The sequence below is a fragment of the Callorhinus ursinus genome, unplaced genomic scaffold, assembly GCF_003265705.2.
Source record: "Callorhinus ursinus isolate GAN/ISIS: 27379988/994484 unplaced genomic scaffold, GSC_fseal_2.0 scaffold1, whole genome shotgun sequence".
NCBI lineage: Eukaryota > Metazoa > Chordata > Mammalia > Carnivora > Otariidae > Callorhinus > Callorhinus ursinus.
This window is the reverse complement of record NW_027397063.1, coordinates 122,146,145-122,171,683: the sequence shown is the minus strand read 5'-3', so window position 1 is coordinate 122,171,683 and position 25,539 is coordinate 122,146,145. Positions and strand designations below refer to the sequence as shown.

The following is a 25,539-nucleotide window of genomic DNA, read 5'->3' as shown; positions in this document are numbered from 1 at the left end:
AAGAAAGAAAGAAAGAAAGAAAGAAAGAAAGAAAGAAAGAAAAGAAAAAGAGAGGAGAAAAACAGAACAAAACACCAATTTATCAATTTGTGAATGCCAGGCAGAACTCGAGGTCCTGAGCAACCAGCTTGGTTAGAAGAAGATGGATTTGGACCCAGGACCAGCTAGCTGTCTCCAATGGGAGTGACAGGCTGTGTAAACACTGGCAGAGTCTGAATGACTGTATTTGGGCTTCTCGGGTGTTGTCTGCAGGTGAACAAATCCAATGCCTCTTCAAAGAGCTGGGCCTAAGAAGAGTTGGTGAAGATCTCCTACTACTGGGGGAGAAACAGACAGCCTTGTGAATTGGAGCCACTCAAATGTCACATAACTTGCACTGGTCGTCCTTCTGTGTATACCTCTTCCATCCTCTGGCTCAGTTTCTCTAGGGACTGCATCTCTAGTCTCCTTTGAGGTGGGAGAAGGGTAGATGTTAAATACCCAAGATGGGGAAGGGGTCCTCGCCCACTAGCTGGTGATGCACACACCCCCTTCTTTTTAAATCCAGTGTTTTATCTGTCCCATTTATAGTGCAATGGACTGAATGTTTGTGTCCGAGTCCCAATTCACATGTCGAAATCCTAACCCTAGTGCGATGGTATTTGGAGGTGGGGCCTTTGGATGTAATTAGGATTCCTTACCAAAGGGACCCCAGATTATCTCTTGCCCTCTTTCTACCATGTGGGGATACAACAAGGAAACCACAGTCCACAACCCCGAAAGAGGGCTTTCACCAGGACCTGACCATACTGGACTGATCTCTGACTTCTTGCCTCCAAAACTGTGAGAAATAAATTTCTGTTGTTTATAAGCCCCTCCATTTATGGTTATTTTGTTATAGCACCCTGAGCTAAGACATCTACCAAACCTCTGTCCTTTCTAAACTCATTGTGTTCTCTCTGCCCTCTGTAAGTTTGCCCTGAAATGCCCTACCATTCCCCCTCCCGTATACTTCTTACAGTTAACTTTACTGCTCTCCTCTTTCAAGTGTCAGTTCAGGTATTGTAGTAGAGACCACCTGCACCCCACCAAGATCCCTGTTAGCTGGCAAGTACATTCATCCCAGCTGCTCAAAGCTACATCCTTCTCCAGAGATCACCAGCTGCCAGCAGGAGCTTCTCCCAGAATTAAGTAGGATGTTAGGTCCTCTCCGCCTCGGGAGCAGCCTGTAGCCTGATAAGGAGCGCAGAAGTCTGGCCTTTTTGACCCCATGAGGGGCAACTCTGGCGTGATTTACACTCCCTCCAGATATACCTTTGGGATCAGACTAAGGCTAGACTGCATGGCTGAATTCACATGTATGCGTACATCTATCAGGCTTCCCTCATTTCTTCACAGGTTTCTTCTGATCTCCTTCATTAAATCACTTGTCCAAGATTTCTCCTCTCAGACTTTCCTTCAAGGGAACCTAACCCAAACAGAGTTGTCTCTTCTAGGAGACTTTCCCTAACCATTTCCCACCCAAACTGAATTAGGGACTTTCTTTTGGGCACACACCACTATGCAGAGCTTCTCACTGAGTATTGGAATCCTTGATATACTTGTCAGTCTCCCCATTTGTCCACTTGAGAGCAGAAACCCTGACCCACTGATCTCTTCCTCCCTAGCTTCCAGGACACTGTTTGTCTGGCTTTTACTGGGGCTCAGGTAAAGTTTGATGAGTTGAATTCTTGGGGACACTTTTGAAAGAGCGTGCTGGTGAAATGTACAGAGGTAAATGGAGGAGGCTTATTTTGGTCTCCTACACTGGAAGAGGGTTCAGAAAAAAAAAATCACAGGGATGGTTATAGAAATAGGATATGGGCCGTGAGATATTGATTAGCACTGTTGAAAATGGAATGTAATCTGGCAGGTGGGTCAATGAATGGTTATCAAGTCAGTTACTTACAAAGTACATTGGAAGGTTTCTTTAAAAAGTCATACATGGACCCGACTTCAAACAACTTAAAATCCAGTTTGGGAAAGATTGGTTGTAAATACATGAAGAACCATTCCAGGGCAGAGCACGAACCAACTTCTAGCCCCAGTAAAGAACAGGAATAAATAGGTTTAAACCATGGTGAGAAATACGGGAAAATCTCTGAATCAACTTTCTGACCGGCCGGGCATTGGAGGACTCATCAGCATTGACAAAGACTCCGTCTTTAACCAAACTGGAGTCAAGCTCCTCTATGCCCTCTTCTTGAGTAGGCCAAAACCTCAGCCTAGGAAAACTGCAGACTTCCAGAACAAATAATTTTCCACCTTTCACCCTGAGAGACTTAAACAATACCAGCATAGTTTCTAACAGCTCAAGGGCACATTCCTAGAATGATGGCCCCAGTCTCCTTAAATTCCTGCTTTGAGAAAGCTCAAAGCTGCCAAAAGAATTTACTGTTTGTTCTAAAACACGACTATAGGCTCCTGACCTCCGTTTTCTTAGAAACATTAGTTTTAAAAACTTGCAACTGTAAATCTTTTCTCTGTCCTTTTGTGACCTACCTTCCACAAGCCAGGAATGTTTTTCTCAAGGACCTGGAAGATAACACTTTGAAATGTGATCATCAACCAGAAAGGTAGGACCCTGTCACCCAGTTTCTGTGGGAGGGTAAGAGACTGACTACAATAAGCAAGTACAGGTGGCCTATTCACATCAGTCTTCCTGCCCTGACCCCAACTTTTTAATATACTTTTCCTTTCAAGTACACCCCAGCACTTGAAAACCCTCCTGCCTTTCATTTCAGTGAAGTCAAACTGAGGTCTCTCCCCTACTGCAGTAGTACTGAATAAAATCGTGCTGCCTTCACTAGTGTTTGGCTGTTTCTTTTCGACAGCACCCAAGGGAAGCTGTGACTTCAACATTAGTGGACAGCTCTGATGAGAAGAGCAATGGGGTTCCACTTCAGAGGTTTTGTCCTGTAGTGAAGTAAGAGGTGGACAAAGTGACCTTTCAAGCCCCTCTCCTGACCAATTTGTCAGATCGTTAGTAAAATATCCCTTAGCAGCTCTGTGAGTTTAAGGAAAGGAAGAGAAAATGAATTAGGTCCCCAAAGGAAATAGAAAAGTTGTCTCTCTAGTAATTAAGAATGAGACTGGTCTTGACCCCTGCTTCTCCATTGCTGGGTGACTTTAGATAGATTACAGAACCCCCCCCCCAGCCTCAGTCTCCTAATTCTACAAAAAGAAGGGGTTGCACTAGATGATGTTCAAGCTCCCTTCCCTGAATCCCTGAATTATCTGGGAAATCCCTCCTGTTAATCACCCTTGATGGCTATGTTGAAATCCCTGACATCTGTGTGTTGAGGTGGGGGAGGAGCCCTCTACTGTGTGCCAAGGAAGAGCTCTCACACCTCTTCTAGGGCCATATGTGGCCAGGATCCCCTGGGAAACCAAAAGCACACATGGTTGCCAGAGAGTCTAACTTTGTGACTCAGAAATTGCCATCTGCTAAACAGCTTTTAATTGAAGCTCCAAGAGGCAGAAGCTGGCTGGAAAAATCTTGCAAGTTGATCCAATAAGATTATCTTCTCTAAAAGAGGTTTTTCTATGTTTAATTAGTTGGAAGCCATTTTGCTACAGATGGATTATTCAGGTGTCAGTCCTTTTGGTGCCCTGCCCCCTCCCTCTGTGTTTGAGTCCCATAGATTCTTTACTTAGTAGCAGCCTCTGATTTTTTTCCACCCTGGAGACTGCACTGCCCATCCTCTGAGGCACCCTGTGTCAAGAAGCCTTTTCTCCACCACTCAGGATACAGGTGAGCTATTTCACTGTGGATGGAGAAGGCAAATGCAATCAGTTCTCAATTTTTGGTAATCTGAGTCAGTTGCATATACTCAGGAACCAAAAACTCATGGTCACGTTGATCTGCACTGAGTCATCAGGAATGCATGAGCCTGAAAAACAACACTGACCAAAAGGAAACCCAGTCATTTCAGGGGCAGAGTGTTAACCCTTTGCAGTCAGGGTTAGACAGGGCTTTCAGCTTCATCTGCAGCTGGTGGGAGGTTGGTGAAAGAATTAAGCACCCAGAGTCAGAGGCTTCTTCCAGTCTGGGATTTGGGCTGCTGCAGTTCCTCATCTGTCCTCACGGTGTGTAGTGTGAGCTTCTGCTATAACAAAATGGGTAGAATCAGGCAGTGGAGACAGGGCATCGGAACCAATGTCAGATGTGGCTGCACTAATGAAGATGCTGTTCAAAGTGCTTCTAGGTTTGCAACTGGGTAAAATACTCAATTTCAACACACAAGTAGGTAATATTTTCTTCATATAACGCTTTATTATGGAAAACTTCAAAACATACAAAAGTAGAGAGAACATTTAAAGAATTTCCATATACCAATTGCCCAGTCAACAATTACCAACTCAAGGCTAATCTTGTTTCATCTATACCCCACCAATCTCCTCACGCCACCTCACTCCCCATATAATGTCTTCACATTTCATAAGGAAACCAAAGCTATAAGCATAAATGAGGAGGAATAAATTGGGTCAGTTATTCTCAATGAGTGGGGAGAGGGTAGAGGGCATATATTACATTCTTTGGTGTGACGTGTGTGTTTTGGAAAAAGCAAGATTGATAATACATTGTTATGTAATTTGTATTTGAAACATGAAAAAATACACTATTATTATATAATTTTTATTTGAAACATGAAAAAACAACTGTTTTCATAATATAAATTACAGAAAGCAAAGTGAGACCAAAGTTTTCATGAGTCAGAGGGCGGGAATGACATCAAACCTCCCAGTCTGTGAGATTTTTATGTTTATCAGAAAGAGATCATGAGTGAGAATAGATCATGAAATACAGAATTAGAATCTGTCCAAGGTCCCTTTCCTCTTTTACCTCCCAGGATTTACTATTTTAACACCTGAGAACAGGAGGCCATGCCTATTCTCTTTTATAGCATCTAGCGCAGTTCTGTGTAACCAGGAGGCTTTACTAAATGCTTTGGAGAAGTGGCCTTTCCTAAAGTTGTAGTTAAAATATGAACCAGTGGGAGATTTAGAGGAAATTGCTCATGAACAGTTTTCACATGGCATTTCCAAATTGGAAAAATAAGCAATCTCCAAATTGGAAAAAACTGCTTAAAAATAAGCAAACTCTGTAGTTTTAAAACTCTGTTCCCTGGAACCTTATGGCTGCAAGAGGGGATTGGCAAGCATTGACATGTCCCGATCAACCTTAGAAGAACTGAACTCTGTATTGCTTTTGTTTTATATTTGGGTTTTGCTATACAATTTCATCATTTCAAAAACGAGTTCTACTCCTAAGAAGCCAGTGATGATAGTCTCCTTCCACAGGGGAGGAGCTGGTGATACAGAAAGGGAAATGTGACTTAGCCAAGCTCACACAGCAGGGTAGTGGAGTTGCTAGGACCAGAACCTGGTATCCTGGGATCTATGGGCAGTTGACATGGTTGTTGGATTGGAAGCCACAGAAAAAAGGGGAAAACCCTTTGGAATGCAAGTGCTGTCCACACAAGTTCTCCTGCTCTTCCAACCCCAGGTCAGGCTCAGCAACTTTCCAGTGGGTTTGTTCTGTAATTGTTACAGTGAGGGAGAGGCCTTGTGGTCCAGGCAAACAAATGAATAAACAAACTAACAAAGAAAAAGCAGAATCAGACCTATAAATGCATAGAACAAATTGATGGTTGCCAGAGGGGAGGAGGATGGGGGGATAAGCAAAATGGATGAAGAGGAGAAGGAGATACAGGCTTCCAATTATGGAATGAATAAGTCACAAGAATGAAACGCACATCATAAGGAACACAGTCAATGATGTAATAGCGTGGGGGGACAGAAGGCAGCTACACTTGGGATGAGTATAGCATAATGTATAAACTTGTCAGATCACTATGTTGTACACCTGAAACTAATGCAATATTGTGTCAACTATCCTCAAATAAAAAATTTTTTAAAAGAAACAAAGAAAAGAAAATGACCTAAATCACCGCTATGCTGCTGGTCGAGGGACACGGTATACTGTGCCCCTGAGCTCTCAGCCAGAAACTCACCTTTGCTAAATGTCTCTCTCATTCAAATAATTCCCCAGAAAGGAGACCGTGGACACATCACACCATTAAGGAGCAATAGAGGAACTTTGGATGGGATATTTGGGAGGATTCCTGCAGAGGAAGCCATTGCTCGGAGACATGGCAACATGATGAGAACACAGGCTGTGCTTTTCTCTGCCGAGCTGGAGAGCCCTTGACTCATGGCCCTCAGAGTACCCGCTCGTTGAGCTAAGGCCGTGTCAGTGGTTGCAAAGAAATGGTCAGTAGACTGAGGACTACCCTCAGACAGGTTTTGTTTAGCTTGCACAGTGTTTGAATATTTTTTTTTTTAGTTAGTCACCAACTTAAATTGGGAGATTAAAAACTAGATTTCTGGGGGTGCTTGCGTGGCTCAGTCAGTTGAATGTCTGGCTCTTGGTTTCAGCTCAGGTTGTGGTCTCAGGGTCGTGGTGTCCAGGTTGTGAGATCGAAACCCGTATCAGGCTCTGCACTCAATGTGGAGTCTGTTTGTTCCTCTCCCTCCCCATTGGCTCCTCCCCCACAAGCGTGCACTCTCTCTCTCTCTCTCTCTCTTTCAAATAAATAAATAAAACCTTTTTTTTTGAAAAAACTAGATTTCTGATGTCTCTTGGAAAAAAAAGAAAAGAAAGAAAGATCTGGTAACACTGGACAACACTGACAACACATCATTTTCAGTCAGCTGGAAACTGTAATACATTCTTCTGTTTGCTTTAGTCCCCACCATTCCCTATTATCTTACACCAAGCTTGCTTCACTTGTTCAACTTACCTCCTGGACCCTATAGCAATCTGGCTTGGTGACTCAATACTCTGACAAAGCGCTTCAAACAAAAATTCTCCAAGGTAGCATCGGAATCCTCTTGGTGCTCACCTGGGGCTCTACCCAAGAGATTCTGATTCCAGTGCACTAATAAGGCTCAGGATTTCCATTGTAAACTGGCAGCCCCTGGGTTCTGAGGCAGGTGATTTTATGTCATCATTTAAGAAAAGCAACCATAAAATCAATATTCTCAATACCGGGTACACATTTGAATCACCACAGGGAGATTATACAATATATTCAGCTTTTACCCCAAACTAAATCAATCAGAAAATACTAGAGGCATGGCCCAACATGGTTAATATTTCTTCATGCCTTTTTTTTAATTCCCCCCAATACACAAAATTCCAAAGAAGAGTTCATTCGACTCCTTTAAACTTCTTATCTAAATGAACCAAATGTTAACATCTTGCCACATCCACGCCACCACACACACTTCCCTTTAGTCAAACCATTCAAAAGTCGGCCAGAGACACTTGCTATTTGGCCTGTAGATGTGGCAGCATGCCTCCTTTTAGAAAGAGTATATTCTTTTACACAACCACACAGCGTCACCAAGCCTGAGAAGAATCACTGTTTCCTGGTGATTAGATTCAGGTCAGATATTTCCAGCAAGAACCTCACATAGGTGATTCTCTGTGATGTTCTGTAGCTCCCACCACATCACATCAGGAGGCAGAAAAGCAGTGGTTCACAAACTTTTGTGTGCACCTTGAGGGCTTGTTAAAACCCAGGCTGCTGGGCCCTACCCTTGTAGATTCTGATTCCAGAGGTCTGGGATGGGGCCCGAGCATTGGCATGTCTCACGAGGTCCCAGGTAATACTGATGCTGCCCAACCAGCCTCCCAACTTGGAAAACAAGGTCATCCCACCATCGCAGTAAGTATCAGTGATGATGACATGCAGACAGCATTGAGAACCACCACTAGTCTGACCCCTTGATACTCAGATACAGTCCGGAAGGTGGGACCTCGGGACCCACCCCAGATCTACCAACCCAGAATCTGCATTTTAACAAAATCCGCAGTGATCCAGGAGCATGTTCAAGTTTGAGCAGTGCTGCTCTGGAGGACCTGGGAGCTTCTCCCACACCTGGTGCCTGGTGGCTCTGCACCCATGGCACCCGTGTGGGTGAGGTGGTGCCGGGTGTCTCTGGGAGCCAGCCGGAGCCTGCACTAGTGGGAGAGCTGTGGCTTCAAGGCCACAACCCCAACCCTGGAGGGAGTGGGGAGAAAATACCACCTACCAGCTTCACTCTGCGCCCTTCTCCCTCCCCTGCTTCAGCTTTGTCAAGTCATTTTGAAGAGCCCTCACCTGAGTTCCAAGGCACCTTGTACTTGGGTGCCTTATATTTCCTACTTCTCTGGCTTGGGCTCCTCACACATGGCCTCATTTAATCTCGGGATTTCTGCGTGCACAGCATTTTGCTAAGCCCTGAGGATATGCAGGTGACTAAGGCAAAGTCCCATTGTCAGGGAGCCTGCAGCCTGGTTCTCTGTTTCCCAGTTGGCCACCTGTATGGCCTTGTAAGATCCCCACCTCAGCCTCAGAGCCCCCTTTGGTGGCCTGTTGTTTCCGCCCACTCCTCAGCTCTGGACCTGCAGGGTTGGGTTGGACATGGAGCTCATCTGACCTCTTTTTCTTTCCAGTTTAGGGGTCCGGGTTATTTGGGGCCATCTACCAGCTACCACCCAATAGTCATTCATCAAACATGTATTGGGAACCCATTGTGCACTAGGCCTTGGATCCCGTGAAGACACGGTTCCTGGCTTTCGATTACCCACAACATGGAAGAGGAGATGAGGCACTTATGGAAAAGGAAATAACACCAGGAAGAATGTGTTTGGAGACATTTGTGAGATTTCAGACTGGGGAGAAATCACTTCCCAGTGTGGAATTAAAGCAGGCTTCATGGAAGAGGAGGTGACATGTGGAAAGAGGCAGCTGACATCTTCAGGGTTGGCTAAAATAACCAGGTGGCTTGGTTCTGCTTTGAGACAGGCCCAAGAGTTGCTCAGATTCAGGCATTGTTTACTGCAAACCCACTTCCGCACCCTGAGCGTCAAGAAGAAGGCAATATATTTGCTCGTAAAGCATTTTACAAGCCTGAGCAACGGGGCATGGATCGTAAAGGGCTCTAACTAATTCAGTGCTGGGGTAGAAATAGCTTCAACATGTGGGAGGAGAAGAACCAAGTGGGTACTGTGACAACTGGGGATTCGAAACAGCCGGCAGAAGGACTGGTCTGTACCTTCCACTCCTGGCGGAGAGCAAGTCTGTCAGGACCATAAGCAGATGGCTGGGCCGGGGAGCCTCAGAAGCAAATCTGGGGCTGGGTAAACTGTTGTCCTGGGTGAAAGTGAGTTTGGGGATGGTCAGGAGAAGGGGACAGAGGAAGAATCAGAAAGAGAGTGGCCATCTCCCCGCCCCAGAGCCCTGGGCAAGGCAGAACCATGATTCCTGAGCTTGAGCATCAGTTCAGAAGGAGGCCTCTGCTGGGGTGGTCAGGGAGGGCTTCAAGGGGGAGGGAAATCTTATGACTTGAGTGGAGACTTTCCAGGTCGGGGAGGAGGGGTGGGAAAGTAGAGAAGAGCCCACAGGAAGTACATGGCCACCCTTGTGCTGCTTCTTCCCCTCCCCCTGCAGCCCAGTCCTTTGCTATGAAACTGGGATACCCTCCCACTGTGACTCCGGCCCAGCCCTGTGCTCACTTTGACCAACAGGATGAGACAGAAGAGAAGGCTTGCAATAAAGGATTAACTCAGCAAGTCCCATGGTCCAAATGCTGAGCATTGCAAAGGAAGCTTTGGCCCTGGGCTGGTACCTGGTTCCCAGGAGGTAAACCTCTTAAATCCTCAGAATAGCCTGCTTGATAGGAGGGAGGCCTGGGGCCAGGCCAGATAGTGATGCTAACAATGTTATTAACGATGGGGTCTTTGGGCTCCCTGGGATCAGCTTGATCTCTAGAAGGACAGGAAAGGAGGCTCAGTCGCACGGCAGTCAGCCGAGCCTGTGTGACCAACCCCCAGTAAGAACCCTGGGCACCATCTTAATTGGCAATGCCCCGTGTATGCTGTCACCCATGGTTGCTGGGAGAAATAACACCGTCTGCGGAGCTCCACCGGCGGCTTGCCTCTGATGGCTCTTAGACTCTGACCTGTGAGCTAGTGCTGATTTACTCTGTATCCTTTTGCTAGAGCAAATTGTAGCCATGAGTATAACAGCTTTGCTAAGTTCTGTGACTCCTGGTGAGCCTGAGGTGGACTTGGGGACCTCCAACCTATACACAGTATGCCAATCCTGAGCCTAGGCTTAAAGAAGCCTTAAACATTTTTCTCTTTGCTCTCTTGCATTCATTCAGTTGCCTTGGAAAGAGTAGGCTTGAGGCTGCCCACTAGTCCAGGAGGGGAAAGAGAGATATATGGAGCAGGGCCACTGCCAAGAGGTTCAGCCTAGATCCATTTACCCCCAGCTGGCTGTCCAGGAGTGAGCCCCACTGAGAACAGCAGGACCACCCAGCTGCGCCACCTGTCCCAGACACCGGGCTGACCTACAGGCTCATGAGAAATAATATACGCTTGTTGTTTTAAGCTGCTGAGCTTTAGAGTGCTGTATCCACCACGCAGCGGTAGAATCAATAAAGCCCCAAACTACCGTGGTGGCCCAAGCCCTGCTCTGATATCAGGGCCTCGAAGGGCCTCTGCAAGCCGGTTAGTCTGAGGGACTATCCATCCCCAACTTCCAAGGCAGGATAGAGTCACAAAGCAGACAGCCACGTAGATTCACACATGTACATGCAAGTGATCAGTGTCTCCAAAATATGCCCAAGTGTCACCAGGGCTTGGAGGAAGGGGCACAGGTAAGTGGAGAAGGGTGATCTGGAAGTGGGTTTAGGTAAAATGGAGAAAGAGCGGGTCCCAGGGAGAAGGGCAAAAAGAGGAAAAAGAAGAATAAACATGAGGAAAAGGACTGTACGGAGGAGGGTGGTGTGGGGAAAAAATCTTTTTTTTTCCAAGATTTTATTTATTTATTTGACTGAGAGAGACACAGCGAGAGAGGGAACACAAGCATGGGGAGTGGGAGAGGGAGAAGCAGGCTTCCCGCGGAGCAGGGAGCCCGATGCGGGGCTCGATCGATCCCAGGACCCTGGGATCATGACCTGAGCCGAAGGCAGACGCTTAACAACTGAGCCACCCAGGCGCCTCTGGGGAAAAAATCTTGGGAGTATTTTTTTACAACCTTCCATCAGGTTTGTGTACTCTTTTTTTTTTTTTAAGATTTTATTTATTTACTTGAGGGAGAGAGAGAGAGAGAGAGATAGCGAGAGAGAGCACGAGCAGGGAGGAGAGGGAGAAGCAGGCTCCCCACTGAGCAGGGAGCCCGATGCGGGGCTCGATCCCAGGACCCTGGGATCACGACCTGAGCCAAAGGCAGACACTTAACGACTGAGCCACCCAGGCACCCCATGTTTATGTACTCATACCAGGCAGCATGTACCTTCCAAAATGCTACAGGCTTCCCAGGCTCAATCCTAGATACATTTATGTCTTTGCTCAGGCCCCTACTCTTCTTGGATATACCATTGACCTTTTGGATTTCAGCACAGTTTTGAATTCTCTGGCTCTGACTCTCTGTACCCTCCCTCAAACAAGGTTTGCTTCATCTCTGGATCTATCCACTCCCAACTTCCCTGGTGTCCCACCCCTACTTGATGGAATCCTAGCCTCCAGGATCCTCCCCAGGCTGATGCCCTCCAGCCCAGGACCCTACTGACCACCTGTGGTAGGTCAGATTACTTTAGAACAAATATTCACTACCTTTACCCCAAACCCTTGAAGGGAGTTGCTCACACACACATTGATGTAGAGCTTGGCCATGTGACTTAGTTTTGGCCAATGAAATATGAGCGTAAGTAAAAATTTTCTCATTCCAAGCTTATGTCTTAAGGGACATCATGTTTCTGCCTGTTCTTCTAGGAGATTCTGATCCATGAGAGACCATGCCCCAGGTCCCCTCATCTCATGTTCAGAAGGAGACATGGGGCATAGATGTGAACTTGATCCTCAGCTTGAAATAGAGCTACCTTGGTCAACTCATAGGCATTAAAACCAATTTGGAGGCAGCTTATTATGTAGCACATTATAATGGTTGCTGACTACTGCACCACCCATGAAGGGGGAGAGCCAACGTCTTGCTGAAGCTGGATCACCATTATGACATTAGCTACCACATATCACTAATTAAGGAAAATTCTTTTTATTCAGAGACACTTCCATAAGCTCATTCTTGGTATCCACATTTTTAAGCCACATAGAATTTGGCTATTACTTGTTCATGAGATTTGGGGAAATGATGCTAAAACATGAATGCTCTGAAGAACACTCAAGTGGGTGTTGGTCTGCTATCACCAGTCAAAATGAAGGCAAGATACTAAGTGTCATTATCATCTCAGGGAAAGAAAGTTGTGCACAGGCACATTGAATCTCCCCCTCTTCTTTTTCATTTGGCTGCTTTGATGTGGGAAGGAATGTAAGTCTGAGGGGTATGGGAGAGCTCACTTGGTATCCAGCTACAGGATGTGCTTATAAAAAAAAGATTTTGCAGGGGTGCCTGGTTGGCTCAGTCAGTTAAGAGTCTGTCTTTGGCTCAGGTCATGATCCTAGGGTCCTGGGATCTAGTCCCACATTGGGGTTCCTGCTCAGCCAGGAGTCTGCTTTTCCCTCTGCCCCTTCCCCTGCTCATGCTCTCTCTTGCTCTTTCAAATAAAAAAATAAAATCTAAAAAAAAAAGATTTTGCAGACCTGATAAGACACCTTGGAGTGTGTGAAGGGTTGCCATGGGGAAGAGGGATTAGGCTAGTTTTCTATGTGAGGTGGAAGATATAGGAGTCAAATCAATATTCAGAAGAATTCTCTGAAAAGAGACATCATGTACTGCCAAAGGAGAGTTTTCCATCACCAAAGCTATTTATGTGTTGAATGGATGACCTCTTTCATTCAATAATGAAACTCAATAAATTCCATTCAGTAAATATGTCTGTGGAGCCTGCCACATGCCAGGTGTTACTCGAGGTGCTGAGTGATGAACAAAGCAAGCATAGTAGCTTCCCTCCTGGAGTTTTAAGTCTGGTGGTGAAATTAGGTATTATACACGCAACACATAAGTGGACATATAATGGCAAATTGCAGAAAGTGCCTTAAGAGTATAATGACTGCTTCACATTGGGTGGCCAGGGAGCGTAAGTAACAGATGTTTGTCACTAATGTGATTGATTACTTCAGGTGCTTGAAAACCCTTTTATCTCAGGCATATAGGCCCTTTCCCAAGACCAGTAAATGACTTGAAGTGGTTCTAAGCAGTCAGTGAACTCTCATCTCCCTTGATCAGTGACTTGGTTGTAGGGAGGTCATTTACCAATGAGATTAAAGTCATTTGTGGCCAATGAGATAGTCAAAGTCTGCCAGCTAGGCCTTATTAGAAAATTTTGCTCTATCCATTTGTCTGTTGAAGGGCATTTCGGCTCTTTCCACAGTTTGGCTATTGTGGACATTGCTGCAACGAACATTGGGGTGCATATAATGGGTGAAGAAGATGTGGTCCATATATACAATGGAATATTACTCAGACATCAGAAAGGATGAATACCCAACTTTTGCATCAACATGGATGGGACTGGAGGAGATTATGCTAAGTGAAATAAATCAAGCAGAGAAAGTCAATTATCATATGGTTTCACTTATTTGTGGCACATAAGGAATAGCATGGAGAACATTAGGAGAAGGAAGGGAACAATGAAGGGGGGAAATCGGAGGGGGAGATGAACCATGAGAGACTATGGACTCTGAGAAACAAACAGGATTTTAGAGGGAAGGGGTGGGGGAATTGGTTAGCCCGATGATGGGTATTAAAGAGGGCACGTACTGCATGGAGCACTGGATGTTAGGTGCAAACAATGAATCATGGAACACTACATCAAAAACTAATGATGTATTGTATGGTGACTAACATAACATAATAAAATTAAATTAAATTAAAAAAACTAATGAGGTACAGTATGGTGCCTAACATAACATAATAAAATAAAAAAAGAAAAAAGAAAATTTTGCTTTTCTGATAAAAAAATGGACAGACTCAGATGGAATGGCCTTTGCTCTTTGTCCTTCCTTCTTTCAGACTGAAATATTTGGATGATGCCTGGAGGAATGGCAGTTATCTTGCAACCATGAGGCCACAGGTCAATTACCCTAAGAGTAGAGGGATAGAAAGACAGGAGAGCCTGGTTCTTGACAATATTAACCAAGCTGCTGCATCAGCTCTGAACTATGTACTTCTGACCTCTTCATAAGTGAGAAAAATAAAGCCCTATTTGTTTAAGCTAGAGAAGTTGAGTGTTTGCTCACTTGCAAACACATTCCCAACTGATGAGTCCAATAGAACTCTACTGATGAATCACTGAACACTACATCAGAAACTAATGATGTACTATATGTTAGCTAATTGAATTTAAATTAAAAAAAAAAAAGAACTCCCCAAGGAAGGAACATTTACTGAGACCTGAGAGATGAACACATGTTAATTGAGTGGAGAATGAGAGAAAAGCATTGCAGGTAGAGGGGCAGCATGTGTAAAGACTGTCAGCAGGAAGAAGCTTGGCATGTTTGAAAAAACTAAAAGAAGGGCTAGTGATCTGAAGTTAAGGGAGCAAAGCATAGCCAGATCAGGCTGGGCCTGGTAGGCTGTGATAAAGATTTTTGTTTTGCAATCTACTTCACATAATTTTCAACATTTAAAAGATTGGAGTAATGCAGCACACCTTCGAGTCACATGTCACCAATGCAAGCCATGTGCTCTCCCAGAGTGCATGGCATGTGCTACTGATCTCTTGCTGAGCCTGGACAAACATTGCCCTCTGTCTTTCCCTTAACCTGATTAGTCGTGAATGTGCAGCCAGAGTAGGAAAATGGGATTAAATATTTGGTGGTTTGATTACTGGCTGGTTTGCTTTGGTGCTAGCTATTGATCATACAAAGAGAAAAGTAGCCATCTTTGCCCTTGGAATATGGATTCAAACATTTTTTGCTTTGATAATGGAAGGCAGCTTTCTACTCTTCATCATTAAGTCCTTCAGGAACCTAGGCACTTTTTTTTTTCTTAGTATGAGGAGAGTTGATAAAGGTACTATTTTCAAACTGTAGGGAAACCCCAAGGCATGATGCAGTATTTTTGAGGCTGGTAACCAGAGATCTAGTATTCTCCTTCATTTATTTCACAACTCTTTGTAATACATGTTTTTCATTCTTTTGGTGTATGTCTTCCTGACCCAACTGATAGGCTCTGTTTCATTCATTTTTGTATCCATCAGGGTGTTTTGGATGAAAGCAACAGAAATCAGTCTGGCTAATGTAAGAAAGAGGAAACTCGTTGGAAGGACATCTGGAGTTAATAGTCAGGCTAAAGAACAGGGCTTGGAAACAAGCAGGAACAAGGCAGCTCTAAAAAGTAGGAAGCTAAAATGGCAGGAAATGTTCTGGTAAAAACAGCCTGATTGGGGTATGAGATCCCTGAATGCCAACTTGTTTTCAGTCTCTTTAATAATCTGTTTTGACTTAAAATCCAGAGTGAGAACATTTAATTGGCCTGACTTAGATCATGGGCTCACCCTTGTCTTGGGGAGGGAAAGAAGCCTCATTGGACTGGATCCAAAAGAGAGAAGTAATCTCTATTCTAAAGAAAAAAAAAGCATTGGTTGGCTCTTCCAAAGGGGAGAATGTGTGCTGCCTAGCCTCAAACAAGGTATCTACTGGGCCACTGTATTTGTGCCTCCTGAATATCCAGACAGGGTAGCTACCCAATAAAAACATTTGTTCAGTGAATAAATGAAAACTTACTTCTGGGCAAAGTTCAGAGCTTGCTCAGTACATATGCTTAAAAAGAAGTGATTGTAAATGCCAGTCTTGGTGCTTTGGAATATAAACCTCTTGATGTGTTTAACAATACTTGGCACCACACATCCTGACTTAAGTGTCATGGAATCCATAAGCAATTGGGGATACTAGGGTATCACATACCTTCAGTCAAGGGCAAACTGAAAATATTCCTGAAATGTCATACCCAGTACTACTTTTAATGACCTCAGAAGATGGTAATTTTTATTTCTTTAGGTAACTTTCTCTGGCATTATCCAGGAAAATTTCCTCTCCAGGTTTTAAGGACATACAACCCCTCACTCACTGAGCCACCTCACAAGATTGGGCAATAAGACAGGAGGCATTTGAAGGGAGTTTTCTCTCTTGGTGTCTCAGGAGGACCAAAAAATCTACGGCCTTCCCTTAAACTGATGTATTTATTGAGGAGGAAACTAGATATGTGAGAAAGGAATGTGGGGCCCTGAGTGAGAGCTTGGTCTTATATGGCTAGTTGGTGGAACATTCTTATACCTCATGGTTTAAGGATTTATTTTCTTCTCAGGATTTGTGAGTAAAATATTTTTAATTTTCAGGAGAACAGGAGAGAACAGATACATTTCCAGATTCCATTTCCAGGGCCCTTTGGCTACATTCCCAGTGCCAGAAAACTTTCTCCAAGGGTCCTAGGCCAGACATCTGGGTTTCCAGATGAGTTTTGTAGCCAAGAAAATCTTAGAGAGGAGACATGTTTCAGTTATCCTTTGTAGATTTATGAACCACCCCCAAAACAGTGACTTAAAATAGCAGCAATTTCTAATTCTTCATGATTCTGTGGACAGACTGGTATCAGCTGAGTTGTTCTTCCATATTCAGCCATGAGTTTGATTGGGTCTGGGACATCCAAGATGGCCTCTCAACCTCCAGGACCTCTCACTATTCAGTAGTTCAGCCCAAACTTCTCAATATCATGGCAGTTGACTTTCAAGAAGGAGCATTTCAAGAAGACAAGCACCGACGTGAATTCGATTATCAAGCCTCTGTTGGCATTACTTTGCTAATGTCTCAATGACCACACCAAGTCTTGTGGGAGGGGACTACACAAGCGTGTAAATGCCAAGGGTGGTTCATTGGAGGTCACCAGTGTATCAATCTACCCCCAAGAGAGCAGGGAAGCTGTGCAGGCTGAGTCTCCCCAGTTGTCGGTAGGTTAGGTAAGGATGCATAGCCCAATATCCAGCCTATGACTTTGCAGTTCCAGAAATTCACTGTGATTGGGGTACATATAGCCTCATCATTTTCTCTGTAATTGCCTCTTATCTACAGATCCTGCCAAAGAGATGAGTTTAGGTTGTCATGCTTTTATTTCAAGATCCTGTCTCCTTTATTTATTGTAAGCCACTGGTATTTTTGAGGTTATTTATTACACAACATTATTATGCCAGTAGCTGACTGATACAAATCTCAATGTTAAGGGTCCTGGTTGGCCTATTTTCTGCTCCACTGATCATTGAAGGCCTCAGTCTCCTTAATCTTGTGGTTCTACCAACCCCTAGAGTATGATCCTGATCTGCATGTTTGGACCATCATTACAGGCCTGTTCAGGTATCATCTTTAGAAAGAGGAAAAATGCATGGAGAAGCACATAGGTAATATTTAAAGGCCAAAACTTGGAAGTTGAGAGCATCATTTTCACTTATATACAACTGGCAAGAATATAGTTACATGATAAACCCTAACTGCAAAGGAGGTTGCAAAATATAATCTCTACCTGAGTAGGCAGGTATCCAACTACAATGAAAGAAAAGGAAAACAGCTTTTGGCAAACAATTAGCAATCTCTTACAGATCAGATGGGGAAAATAGCTAAAAATCTTTGAAGATTTTCATGGATAGTAAGATAGCATGAGTTATCATAGTGACGTAGTTTCTGAAACAAACTAGACAATGAAACAAATTTTATGCTGACTTATATAAGTAACTGAGAAAATGTGATAGTCCTGCTTTTTCTGTGCTGTTTTGACATTCCTCCATAGTATAGTGTCCACTTCATGGTCACCTTTTAGGAAAGACAAAGACAAAGACAAGTGTATTCAGAGGGAGGGAACAGGGTGATGAAGGCCTCAAAAGGAGGTCATAGCAGAATGGTTGAGGACTTGGGGACTTTAACATTAAAGAGAATATTTGGGGAACAAAATGACTGCCTTCAAACATTTTAAAGTATGTCATGGTGAAAAGAGATAAAATTTATTCTGTAAAGTCTCCAGGAATAGATATAAGATAATAAAAGGAAACTACAGAGAGATATATTTATGTTCACTATAAGAAAAGAAGATTCTAGCAGTGAGGTCCAAAATGATTTACACCTCAGATGCATTTGGGATTAGAAGCGACTGAAAAAATGCTAGCACTTGTCTAGTACTTACAATGTGCCCAGTACTGCTCAGGCACTTTCACATACTATTCCTTCCAAACTTTTAAAGTCTATAAATGAAGAGGCTGCACCCTACATCTTTCTGAAGTCTTCTGAAGAGGCCACTTTCCTCCACATTAATTCGTACTAGTTCCTATCTGAGAGTTTTCTCTTTTCCTGATTTTGTCTCCAAATTCTGGGAGGGGGGGCAATTTACTGCAACTCCACATACTCTTCTTCAAATCCTATTTTTTGGGGACTCACTGATAATCCTGCAGAGAACATACATGAGTTAAATATGTGGGGTGGAAGTTCCTAGGGAAAAAACCCTGGGGATGTTGTATGTATACCAAGTTGTGGGTTCTGTGGTGGATGGAGAAGCTGGCCGTGGCAGGGGAAGAAGAAATTGCTTAGTAACTTTCAGATTCCCAGCAGAAACCCAAGATCCTTGAGAGGGACTAGCATAGTTTTGTGGTGGCCCTCATGTCTACTGTGTTACCACATGGGGGAGTCTAGAGAATGCTGCCAAGGAGGGTGAGTGGGCTGGTTTGGAAGCTCTGTCCAATGCACAGATGTCCAGTGTCTTCCACATACCTCTTCTGGGAACTAGTGGGGAAAGATGCATTTTCTGATATATTATGAGTTCCTCTTTCTTCACGAGAGTTAAGAGTCTCTGTCTTATTCCTTGTACCAAATTTTCCGGATTTCCCAGATGTTTCCACTTGCCTGTCTTTAAGTTCAATAGTCACTTCAGTCAATCCAGAACCTCTAATGTTACGTTATTCTACCAGTGGGAATCCCAAACAGGAGATAGAAAGTGACATTGAGGAAGAGACCCTAAAACTCCAAATCTCTTTAAAGGGTGTGAGAAGCTTTAATGTTTTGTACACACCTGCAATAAGTGGTAAGAACTTCCCGCACATTCCCAGGAAATTGAGAGAGTTGAGAGGGTGAGGTAGGAACCTATGTGGACACATAAACATCCCAGTTAAGCTGTGAGGAAGGTGCACAGAGGACAGTTCAAGGTCCCTGGAGTCATCAAGTGGCATGCTTGAGGAGCCTGCTTGGAGAATAAGGGTGTCCTACCTCTCACACCCACCCATACTCCACCTCCCGGCCCCCAGTCTCTTCTTACATCTTTGAAGCCCTAGAGCCTCACATTTGGCCAGATGTTAATAGAGCTTTGCTATGCTCAGGAGTCACAGGCTCTAAAGTATGATTGGGAAGGTTCTGGTCTTATGACCTTGTGGAATAGAATGTTCAGAATCCCATTCAGCCTTTCCAGTGATGAGAGCTCCAGTCAGCCTCCTCTGACTTACCTAATGGAAAGCATATTTCACCACAGCAACAATAATTTTTTCACAACAAGATGTAGACTCAAATGAGAAATGTATGTATTCTTTCTACTGACTTTCTAAGGCCCCTCTCCTCTTTTGTCTTCAGCTACTCTTGTGATAAGTGCTATCAAATTAGCTGAGAACACTTCCAGCTGAGTATCCAAGAGGAGTGGACCCAAAGAAGATTGGGGACGGATATAATGTCATGACTCTTCATCAGGATTATTTCCTTGTTCTAGATTCTAATAAAGTGAAATTACTGAGTTAAAAGATATGAACATTGTTCAGGACTTTGATACACATTGCCAAACTGCTTCCAGAAAAGTTACACCATCACTGCTGTCTTGGATTATTTTTCATATTTTAGTCCCTTAGCAATGTCCTTTTTCTAAAGCCAGTGGCTATACTATCTTCCTGAATTATATCACCAGTCTCCATTCTTAGAACTTAACCCCTACCTTCGATACTTAGAACTTGCCCCACTCGCTAGGGGCTGGGAATATTTGAAAACTGAGTTTAGAATAAATCCTTATTCTTATGTGAAGCTCCCTCTCTGGGATTACACCAGCCTCATTACACATGCAGCACACTAGCCATATCTTTGAAATGAACTCATCACATTAACTGGCAACATTTTGTTAGTGAAGGAAATAAGGAAAGGCGACCTTCTCTCAAAAAGAAAGAAGTGTCCCCAGGAAATCTCAGGTTACTTCTTATAGGTTATTTGCTTAAATGTTCCTGTCATTAAAGTATTTGCATTGTCTCTAGTCTCTTGATGGGGAACACAGTAAGGAAGACAACCAGGAAAAAGAAATATTGAGATCTCCATTAAATTGCCCTCCAGTTTGGGCTATGTAATTAATTAGGCTGATTTTGGCCACAAGTAACCGAAAAGCCAACTCAAAAAATAATTTATAATCTCACACAGAATGGTCCAATAATGTTTTCAAGGGCACTGACTCTTTCATCTTCTACCCTGTCTTTCTCAGTGTGGCGGCAGCATCGCCTCCATGCTAGCTCCTCTCGGTCACAAGACAACTGTGACCATTTGTTGCTGCTAGAGCCTCAGACAGTCATTTTCATACATGTTGAGTCTAAGATGTCTATTAGACATCCAAGGGTGAATGTGGCGAAGGCATTTGTGTGTATGCCTCTGGAGGTTAGGAGAGAGATCTGGTCTGGGTATATAAATTTGTGAGTCACTGGCATAGAGGTGGTGTTTAGAGCTATGAGACTGGATGAAGTCATTGAGAGAGTGAATGCAGACTGAGGAAAGATCAAAGATGGATCTCTAAGTACTCTAGTGTTAGAAGGTTAGAGTGAAGTGGCAGAGCGGGAAGAAGAGCGTGAAAAGAAGCAAACAAAGAGATGGGAAAAAAATCAGAGAGTGTGGCAGTCTAGAATCCAAGCATAGGAAGGGGCACCAAGGAGGGAGGGAATTATCAACTGTGCCCAGTGCTACAGACGGGTCAAGAAAGAGGACTAAAAAGCAAGAATTAGATCTAGCAACACAGTCATTGCTGTCCTTGATAAGCAGTTTTCATTTAGTGTAGGGACAAAATCTTGTTTGGAGTGGTTTAAGAGAGAATGGTTGGAGAGGAATTAGACATTGTGAGTTTAGAAAAATCTTTTTAATTTTGCTACAAAGGGAAGCAAAGAAGATATAATTGAAAGATAACAGGGAAAATAACAGCATATTTGTATAAATAGGAATGATCTTTAAGATAGTGAAAATTAATGATACAGAGGAGAAGAGACAAATGGTTGAGGTAAGGTCTCTGAGTATACTAAATGTATACAAATTCCTCTTAAAACAAGGTATTTCTTTCTAGAGGAGCACAGAAAATCCATCTATAGTATTGGGTGGGAGAGCAGATGGTGGCTGGTGGGAGTTCATAGAAGCTCTTCTTTAATTGTAAAGAACAAGGTCATCTGCTAAGAATGAGGGTAGAGGGGGTGGAATTGGAGGTTTGAGAAGAAAGAAAAAGATGTGAAATCATTGTGTGAAGGTAAATAGACTAGGAAATACTGTGTGATTGGCAGAAACAAGAAGGGTACATTTGAAGTTCATGCCTATAAAATGGGAATGATGATAAAAACACGATGTCAGGCTGTCATGAAGATGAAATAAGTCAGTTTATATAAGGTAATCAGAATAATGCTTGGCATGTGGTAATGCTGTGGAAGTCTTAACCATTATTAGTAGTAGCAGAAAGGGATAGATTTGTTAATTCAGCAGAACTTGAGCAACTTGAGCAACTTGGGCAGTGGGTGAGATTTCAGTTGTGTTATACGATTTATTATCATGGATCATATGTCTAATAGTAAATACAAGTAATAATAAATACAAGAAATAGCAATTAAACTAGGAGAAGGCAGAACACATTTATCTTGGGATGACTTTGAAGCACTCACTCAACGTCTACTTTATGGTGGCCCTTAATTCATCTAAGTATTAGAGATCAGGAGAGCTGTTGCCCTGTTGGGGGTGAGTGGAAAGGGGAGTGAGAAGGTCTTCTGAGATGCAGGCAATACTTCTGTTTCTTGATCTGATGCTAGCTACATAGGTGTGTTTCATTTGAAAAAAAAATGTATCAAGCCATACACTTGAGATATTTGTACCTTTCTCTGTGTGTGTGTGTATACATATATATTTTTTCAATAAAAAGTTTTAAACCCATAAAAATCTAACTTAAAATTTTTTTAATGAGCATAGAAACAGGGAGATGAATATCTGCTAATGTCAGTAGACTTCCTCAGAGAATGATAAACTTGATCCTTATTTAAATTTTCCTTTTTTGGACTTAAGCTATCTTGAGTGGGTTTCTTCAGGCTAGAGGACGAGTCATTGATCCCCAAGCCCCTCCTCCTGGGAGGCAGCCCTCCCTAATGACAGATTTGGGGCCCAAAACTCTTCCCTTCTCTCCCCTGCATCCCGGTCATCTTCAAAAGTAGATGACTCTATTCTCTGCAGAAAGTTAAGTAACTTTCAAATTATTAATCTCTACCATATCACCAAGATCAACATTTATCAAATTCTGCTAAGTCTTGAGTTCTTTGAGAAAAGATAATGTGAACCAACAGTGAGTAAAACTCATCTAACAAGTCTCTCCAAAACAGAGGCAGGGTCTAACTACAAACATTGTAGAATCAACTTGCCTACCAAATGCTCTACCTCCGCAAAGGAGAAGCAGCATCTCTCATCGTCCTGGGGTGTGAGATGGGGATGCTGGAGACTGGATCATCAGCCAACACAGTGTCAGGACTCACAGTCTGAGATGTCTTATGATCAGCCCCGACAATTGGGACTGTGGTTAAATTTATGCTCTCAGAAGTTTGGTGATTTATACCCCCACCCCAGTCCCCTAGATGCCTTCATGAGAAAATAGAAACCAACTCAGAGTCCAATTCCTCCCATACAACTTCAAGAGGACAGATATCCAGCCCATGAAGCGGAGGTGGCAGAGCTATGAGGTGCTTGCAGCCAAGGAGAGATCAGACCCTTGGCACTGAGCTCTAACCCTCTCCAGATGGCTCAGCTGCCCAAAGCTAACCCAGACCCAGAAAAATAAGGCAGCACCTTCTCTAGACAGGCTCAGATTGACCCAACTTCCTCCAATGCAGTAATTATTGCAAAGCCAAAGCTACGGAAACTAGACTCTTGATATCTGTTCTTCATGCGTCTTGTATGACCATTTTCCCTCTAACCTTTCTTTTTGGATGGAATAGATGACTTCACTTGCCTCTAACCACAATGATTAAGACTTAAAGACTATGCTTGCTTGGAAATAAAATCTGGCTTCAGTAACATCATTCTGCCTCTATGTGGATTATATGTTTCCAGATCTCCTTGTACTGTCTAGAAGATAAGAGTTCTGAGACTGAGTGCTTCTGGCAAGTTCACTTACTGTCACGGCCAAGTGGGAACTTTATTCATTTACAACAACTTAGCGAGCACCTATTTCTGTGCCATGAACCACTCTATCTACTAAGAATATGTCATAAACAAGAAAACAAGATCCCTTCTGTCATAGGGTTTACATTCTAGAGAGAGGGAGATAGGCAATGAACAAGTAAACAGATAAAATTTTTAAAGACAGTTTCAGCTGTTGATAAGAGCTGTGAATAAAAATGAAACAATGTGGTGAGAGCAAGAGTGGCTAAGGTGGGAGCGAGCTGCTTTGGTGGGGGGCAGGAAGAGACCTATTCGGGGAATGTCACATCTAAGCTCAGATTTAAACTACAAGGAGGTGCATCCAGGCAAAGATCTGGGAGAGTTATTCCAAGCAGAAAGAAGAGCAAGGGCAAAGCTTTGAAGGCAGGGACCAGCTTGGTGTGTTCAGGAACCAGAAGAAGGTCAGTACGGCTGGGGTAAAGGAAAGAAGGCCAACGAAGCATGTAGGGGCTAGATCATGTAATATTGTGCACTGTGATAAGAAATAAAATTTGCCTGCCTGAAAGGGATGGATCGTTCAAATGTACTGGGTAGCACCAAAGGGGAAAAATAGTTTTGAATGTGAAGGAGGGCATATAGCAAAGCGGTTAGGAGCTCAGGCTCTGGAGATAGGACTCCCTTGGGCTGTATCCCAGCTCTACCACCAGGCTATGTGAGCTTAACCGCTTGGGGCCCTGGTTCCCTTATTTTAAGTTAAATATAATAGTAGTTTCTACCTCAGAGATATTATTTTGTTTTGAGGATTAAATAGGTTTATATCTTTATGGAGCTTAGGATAATTCCTGGCGTGTGGTAATGCTTATATTTTAAGTGTTTCATTGTTGCTGTGTTATTACTATTATAGACTTACTGATAATGAGGAAAGGACTTTCAATGTGCTCTTTACTGTTACATTTTACATTTTTAAATGGTTATTGGAATAACATTGTCACAAATTGCATTACATGTCCTTAATTCTTCCTTCCCTTTCTTCCCTTGCCATGGTTTCTGTATTAGTCTGCTAAGGTAAACGAGAGAAATTTTTTAAAATTTAAAATTAATAAAATTTCGGGTGGCTCAGTCAGTTAAGCAACCAACTCTTGGTTTCAGCTCGGGTCATGATCTCATGAGTGGTGGGATCAAGCCCCACGTGGGGCATCGTGCTCAGTAGGGAGTCTGAGGGTTTTCTCCCTTTGCCCCTCCCCACACTTGTGCCCACACATGGGCACACACACATTCTCTTTCTAAAATAAATGAATAAATCTTTGAAAAAAATTAATAAAATTCTTAAACAATGGAAATTTATTTTCTCACATTTTTGGAAGCTAGAAGTCCAAGATCAAGGTATTAGCAGGGTTGGTTCCTCCTCAGGGCCGTGAAAGGCAGATCTTCTAGATTTGCAAATGACCATCTTCTCTGTCTCCACATTGTCCTCTCGCAGTCTGTGCCTCTCTGTCCAAATTTCCCCTTTTTATGAGGACACCAGTCACTTCAGATTCAGGCCCTCCTTAATGACCTCATTTGAACTCAATTACCTCTGTGACGACCTTATTGCCAAACCAGGTCACATGATGAGGTACTGGGGGTAAAGATGTCTACATAGGAATTTTGGTGGACATAATTCAACAGCTTCACTGAGTGGAACACACCTCTTCACCCCACTTATTTGGGGCTTGATCATCTGACTTGCTTTGGCAAATAGAATGTGAGCAGAAGTGACAGTTTCCAATTCCAGGGCAATATCTTACGAGACATTACATGTTTTCACACGCCCCTCTTGATCATTTGATCCCTGCAATCAGGATGTCATGGCCTGGGTCACCATGGTGACTTTAGTCAGAGTTTCAAAATGAAACTAAGCAGAACCTAACCTACAGTCTTGAGTTCAGCCTAGCCAAGCTGATCCACATCTGGCCCACAATCACCTGCAAATTAATTGGCAAGAAATAAATATCTGTTGTTACAAGCCACTAGACGTTGTGGGGTTATTTGTCATGCAGTGTTATCACAGCAAAAACAGACTAATAAAACATGAAACATACTTCAAACATTTGTCACTCAGAATATAATAATCAACT

General features: G+C 43.3%; 1 protein-coding gene across 1 annotated transcript in view; it reads right to left on the bottom strand.

Moving 5' to 3' along the window:
- The window catches only part of GALNT15 (polypeptide N-acetylgalactosaminyltransferase 15), a 101,742-nt gene extending 76,856 nt beyond the window's left edge, over positions 1–24,886 (bottom strand). Inside the window, exon 1 of the mRNA XM_073900472.1 lies at positions 24,776–24,886. Coding sequence (XP_073756573.1) covers positions 24,776–24,777 — 2 coding nt within the window. The 5' untranslated portion in view covers positions 24,778–24,886. The remainder of the gene's footprint in view (positions 1–24,775) is intronic.
- Between the last annotated feature and the right edge of the window lie 653 nt (positions 24,887–25,539).